The 6,516-nt window shown below is 40.2% G+C and overlaps 1 protein-coding gene across 1 annotated transcript in view; it reads left to right on the plus strand.

Moving 5' to 3' along the window:
• The window catches only part of Atp11b (ATPase phospholipid transporting 11B (putative)), a 120,043-nt gene that overhangs the window by 22,402 nt on the left and 91,125 nt on the right, over positions 1-6,516 (plus strand). The window contains exons 5-6 of the mRNA XM_017798741.2: positions 5,585-5,692; positions 5,984-6,112. Of these exons, the coding sequence (XP_017654230.1) occupies positions 5,585-5,692; positions 5,984-6,112 (237 nt within the window). The remainder of the gene's footprint in view (positions 1-5,584; positions 5,693-5,983; positions 6,113-6,516) is intronic.

Raw genomic sequence — 6,516 nt, forward strand, 5'->3', positions numbered from 1 at the left:
GAAACATTATCTTTGTAAGTTTAATGATACTTAAAGGAAGTATAGTTCAAAGGAGAAGGTCTATATATAGAATGCAGAGTATCTGCTTTTAGGATGAACACTTGTGCTTTCCTGCTTACAGTTTTCCTTGACAACGTTGGTTTTATATGTAGTAATACACTAATGGAAATAATTTTAACCAGATTATGAGTTGATGTTAAGATTTAGGAATAGAGAATTAGATTATTGGATAAGTATACTAATTAAGAAATAAGTTCTTAATAATGTCATGCTGAAATAGCTACCACTTCTCAAAAAATCCTGGCAGGGTCTCAATGATACAGAGCTGCTTCCTTCCACTTGAGAGAGTTCATTGCATTTTCTTACCTAAATGGTATTAAGATTTTCCATTTCATAATATGTAAGGATTGCTTGTTGATTGATGGGGAAATGAAATTGACACATATTTTGCAGTTCTGGGATGAAGCATATTAATTGCCTTTGAAAGTTAGTTTTATTCATTTTTATAAACATTTTAATCACATTTCTGGTTGTGTGTGTGTGTGTGTGTGTGTGTGTGTGTGTGTGTGTGCATAAGCATCATGCACATGTGTGATATATACATGCCATGGTTTGCTGGTATCGGTCAGAGCATAACCCACAGAAGTCAGTTCATTCCTCTGCCATATAGGTCCTGGGGACTGAACTTAGATTGTCATACTTGTTACAGGTGCCGTTACCTACTGAACCACCCTTTGGGCCTTGCCTTGGTTTTGCTAAAGGATAAAGAATAGAAGGGTCTATAGTTTAACAATTACATTACGCAACAGTGTGTCAGAGACTACTGTGCCTTAACTTTCACTTAGATTTCCTTTTCTTCACTCTTCTGATGGAGATTGGGATTTGTGTGTATATTTAGCAAGCATCCAAATCACTACACAGTTACCTATTTACTTGGTTTTTCAAATGTCATTTATTTCATTAGAATAGCACGTATTTGTCCACTGGACCTGTCTTTCATATTTTTCTCTGTGATTTCATTCAGTCCATCTCTATATTGATTTTCTGAAATTAGTATTTATCCTGAAACTATTTGGACTACACACACACCAAAAAAATTAACTTTGCACATTCCCACTTTTACGTCTAAGAAGAGACTCCCACAGAGCTAAACCACGCTGCTCCTATTGTTCCCTAGCTTATTAATAGCCATATCATTTCCCACCACATCTGCATCCTTTAACTGCTTTTACCCCTGCCTTCAAGATGCACCTCATTAGTTTGTCACCACTACTGTACTGTACCTCGACGGTGTGTTGTTCTCCTGATCAGCCTCTTCCTGCTTTCAGCTTCCCAGTAACTAACATTCAGTCACGCTGCCTTCCCTTCCCCAGTGGGCATTTGTTGCCAGGTTGTTCATTATTACAGTTCACAGCATTCACAGTTGGGTGAGATAGATGATTACTTTTCTCCTCCTGTAGTGAGCATAGTACCTTTCAGTGCTATGAAGGCTAGTCAGTAGGAATGAAGCTTTGAGGTCAATACCAGTTTGATTTCTTCATGCTCTATGACTCAAGTGTGTGGTGTCTTCAACAGTAGGGTCTTAACCACAAGTTTTGGAGGGTAACCAAGAGCAATAACCAATAGCCAGTAATGTTTGGGGATGTATTGGAGTTCATTAGCCAACAGCTCATGGCACTGAGCCTTTTATTTGCTAGTGTGTGGTGTCTAGTAGGGGCATAGTCCCCAGTTATAGAGTAACTCTGTTTAAACTCTTTACATATGTATATGTTTTAGGAAACTTCTTTGGTAGTGGCTTTCCACGAAACTTTTTCAAGTTTTTTATTTTTTGGTCTTTTTGAGGCAAGGCCTCACTGTGTCCCCAACTGGCTTAGAACTCACTAAGTCCAGCAGGCTGGGATTAAAGGTGTATGCCACCATGTCTGGCCAAGTGTTTTATTTTTTGAAATGGTCTTACTATCCCTGCCTGGTCTGGAACTTATTTTGTAGGCAAGGCTGACTGATCTGTCTGTCTCTGTCTCCCAAGGGCTGGGGTTAAAGGCACGCATCACCATAGCCAGCTCCATATTTTTTAAAACAATTTAAATTCTTTTTGTCCTTATCACCCAGTGCATGTTTAGCCAACTGTAGACTGCACTTAACTAGAATATAGTGCCATTAGCTACATTGAAAAAATTTTTGGTGAATGCATAACTACAAAATAAGAATTTAATATAATAATTGACTATTTCTCTCTTTCTAGAATTAGTTAAAAATATAATCTCAGGGGAAGAAGCAGAAAACTTATACCACATACTTAGGATGATTGCTTCAGTTGAGTGCTAAATTTAGATAAGACCCTGTTGCCCGAGTTCTGTAATGGTCCCTTGCTCCTGACGCAGGTAGACAAACCTTATAACACATCCTAATTTGAATTTTGTATAGTTTATACCTTTGTGGGGGGGGCGGTGGGCAATGTACAAAAAAATGAACACCCAACACCCTGCACCCAGCTCTGTGTGGCTTGGCCCGCCATTCCGGATCTCTTTTGTCCATGGTCTGCCTCATCTTGCATCCCCACATGCCCACTCACCCCACAGAGTTCTGTGAGGGGTCCACGGGGACCTCATGAGGTCCCCCAGCGCCCCACAGGGTCCACGGCTGGCCTAAAACCTGTTACATAGCTGAAAATAATCTTAAACTTTCTTACCCCTCAGCCTCTGTCTCTTGAGTGCTGGGATTACAGGAGCACTACCATGCCCAAATTTATACAATACAGGGATGGAATCCAGGGCTTCATGCATCCTAGGCAAGCGCTCTACCAACTCTGCTATATCCTCAGCCCCAGTATTTTCATATTTAAATTTTTTTGGTTTTGTTTTTATGTGTGAGTGTTTTGCCTGTGTGTATATAGATGCACCCATGTGTGCAGCGTTCCTGGAGGCCGGAAGAGGGTGTCCGATCTCCTGGAACTAGAGTTACTGACAGTTATTAGCCTCCATGTGGGAGCTGGGAACTGAACCATTGTCCTCAGAAAGAGCAGCCAGTGCTCTTAACCTCTGAGCCATGTCTCCAGCCCCAGTATCTTAGTATTTTTACAGTAATAGATAAACACATTTTTCAGTGGAAGCATTGAATACAAAATAATGTGGTAAAATTCCTTCTTAATGTACCTAAACTCTAATTTGCTAATTCTCTTCTCCCAATGGAACAGTTATTTGTAAATTAATCCAGATATCTAAAGTAGTCACATTGTCCTCAGTGGTAGTATAGAACACAAGCTACAGTAGTCTGAACGTTGCTTTTTAGCACTATATATTAGCTCTAGTGTTCTATACTGTTGAATTCTTGAATTTTTGTTAAATAGCACAGGAGATATTTCCACTTAATTTTTCTCACTTTCTACCATCAAAGTTTGTATCTGTTTTCCTTTTCAGTGATGTGCCAAATTTTTCTAAGTACTGCAGTTTGAATATCTTTTATCCAAAATGCTTGAGACCAGAAGTGCTTTGAATTTCTTTTTTTTCCATATTTTGGAATAATCTTGACAAAGGAACCCAACTCTAAAGACAAAACTTGTTTTATTGTACTTTATACACTGAGCCTGAAGATAATTTTACTCAGTATTTAAAATATTTTTATATATAAAATAATGTTTGACAAAGAAGTCTAATGTGGAATTTTCTAGTTGTGACATCATACCAGGACTCAAAAAGTTTTGGAGTTTGGATTATAATTAATCTATGCTTTAAGAAAGCAAAAAAAGTAAACCTCAATTTTAAATTTATTCTTTTTTTCCCTCTGTTGTCTGCAGTACTGCTATGTGAATTTATACTGTATGATTAAAATATTATTTGTTCACAGATGTCATAGAATTTAATGACTGAATAGTGTTAGGAAAAGTAAAAGTCAAGAATGACACCCTGGGGCTGGAGAGATGTCTCAGTGGTTAAGAGCACTGGCTACTCTTGGAGGGAACCTGAGTTTGGTTCCCAGCACCCACATGGTGGCTAATAACACTCTGTAATTCCAGTTCCAGGGGAATCCATGACCTCTTCTGGTCTCTGCAAGCATTGTACAGTGTGGGTGCACTTACATACAGGCAGGCAAAATACTCATACACATTTTAAAAAAGAAGGTGTCTGTAAACCCAACCCCTCATTGAGGAACTGTGGGCAGTTACTGTGTGCTAGGAGGAGGGTTGTGATTTCTTCATTAGGGTGTGCAAGCAACCAGAGTTAAACTCAGTGAGTCATCACCCCTTGTACAAAAAAGACATCAAAGTAGGAGGGAACTTGTTGGAAGGAAGAAGGATTTTGGAGGTGGTGGTAAGAAAGGTAATGTGGGGTAACATTTATGAGACTGCAAATGGAGATGTTAGTAGAACAGCTAAATGTTCACGTTCAGAATCTAGAAGAGATAGGAGTTGAAGATAAACATTTCAGAAATACCCGCCTATTTTACACTATTTGCATATGTAGGAATAGAAGAATTTTAGTAGTGATTGTTGATAGATGAATCGGGTCAGTTGGGAGAAAGCACCAGGACACAGATAAAACTCCAGCGGGATAGAGTTTATTAGCAGAGGAAAGTCACACAGGACAATTCCCTTTGGGATAGGGAAATTGTCAGCCCACAAGTTGTGGGCTGGGGTCTTTATGGGGGAGGGGGCTTCAGGGGATGCAGAAGGCGGGAAGATTTTTTTAAAAGTTAGGCGGGAGAGAGGGAGCCCAGGGCTTACCAGAACAGCTTCTTTTAAAACCGGCCCCTTCCGTCTGTCTGTCCAAGCTGAGCGTGCCTGTGTGCCCGTCCAGCCACACATCCTCCCACCTCCAGAACTAGGCCAGCTTCCCAGTGCCTCGTCTCTCCCAGCCTGCTCCCCTCCTGATGCCCTCAGAGAATGTAAATCAATCTCTTTGTGCCTTAGTTTCCCCACCTGTAAGATGGTAATAATGCTACTTCAGACCTCAAAAAGTGTTTTATGATTAGTGACACGTGCTGTCCTCGGCTCCCTCCACATCCAGCCTCCCTGGCATCACTGACCTGGGTCACAAGTCACGTATGCCTCCTCTCCCTGCACCTAGCCCTCCAACCCTGCCAGTGCAGCGAGCGTTCCACCCACAGCCCACCTTGCGTCAGCCAGGATCTGGGTCAAAAGGTGTCTGTTTATCCTTTAAGATCATCAAAGAGGAAGCATGCTGCCTTTGACCAAAAGGTGCAGAGAGTCTACTTCTCTTGTCTTCAAAGACCAGGGTGCTCATTAACTCAGTTCCCGCATTCTCAGGGGCTTGCAAAACCGTGAGGCCCTGTTGGGGAGGGGGCTCTTGCAGATCCTAATCCTAACAATTGTGAATTGAGGAAAGGATCCATAAAGGTAACATGGAAAAAAAACCTGTAGCAAGAAAACAAAAAAGAGATAGGCTCTCTGACAACCAGAACATGCATGTAATGAGAACAAGTAATGTTTCTAGTAGGAATGAATGTCGGAAACCTGTGGCAGCCATCAAAGTCATCTCTGAAATTCTTAGCGTTTTCTCTCTCATTTAGTAGAAATATTTTAAATGTATACTGAAGTGGATAACTTTGGTTCTTTGGATATTTTCAGGGATATGAAGATTGGCTACGACATAACTCAGACAGTGAAGTAAATGGAGCGCCTGTGTATGTTGTTCGAAGTGGCGGCCTTGTGAAAACTAGATCACAGAACATTCGAGTATGTATGTTGTGAGTACTATGAAATTGTGTTTTGGTGTCGTAGTACATAGTTGTAGTCCTGATTTTATGTGCTAGATTCATAGATTGTAGAAGCCCGTGAAAGTGGCAAGAGTGTTGCCCAGTGGAGAGCACTAGCCTCACATGCCTGAGCACCAGAGTTCAACTGCACTGTAAAATATAAATAGATACAAAGTAAAAGACTGTGATAGGCCACTCATCTACAGCAGAAGGAAAGTAAATCCTTGTCTTCTAAAATGTATGTCTTCACTTTTCCCAAAAACTCTCACAGGTGGGTGATATTGTTCGAATAGCCAAAGATGAGATTTTCCCTGCAGATTTGGCGCTTCTGTCCTCAGACCGGCTTGACGGTTCGTGTCACGTTACAACTGCTAGTTTGGATGGAGAAACGAATCTGAAGGTTTGTTCATGTCTATGTCTCTGTTGCTCTGGGTAATCAAAGAAGTTTATGTTCATAGTATTTTCCTTTAGGTGGAGTGATAAAATTTGATTTGATAAAGGAAAAATGTCTTTAAGTTACTGAAATTTTTAAAAATTACAAAATTAATGGGTTGAGGCGATAGCTAGTTTGGTAAAAGCACTTGCTGCACAATTATGAGGACCTGAGTTTGGATCCCCAAGACCCACTTAATAATAATCCAGGCAGAACAGTATATTCCTATAATCCCAGCCCTGGGGAGTCTTATCCTAGCTTTGTTAATTCAGATTAAAAATGGAAATGGGAAATGTTCTAAGGAAAAAATATAACCTCTTAATACTTTTGATGCTTTATTTTATATTTAATTTTTTTTAAATATAATTTTT

The sequence above is a fragment of the Nannospalax galili genome, unplaced genomic scaffold (genome assembly GCF_000622305.1).
Source record: "Nannospalax galili isolate Female #2095 unplaced genomic scaffold, S.galili_v1.0 scaffold557, whole genome shotgun sequence".
NCBI classification, from domain to species: Eukaryota; Metazoa; Chordata; class Mammalia; order Rodentia; family Spalacidae; genus Nannospalax; species Nannospalax galili.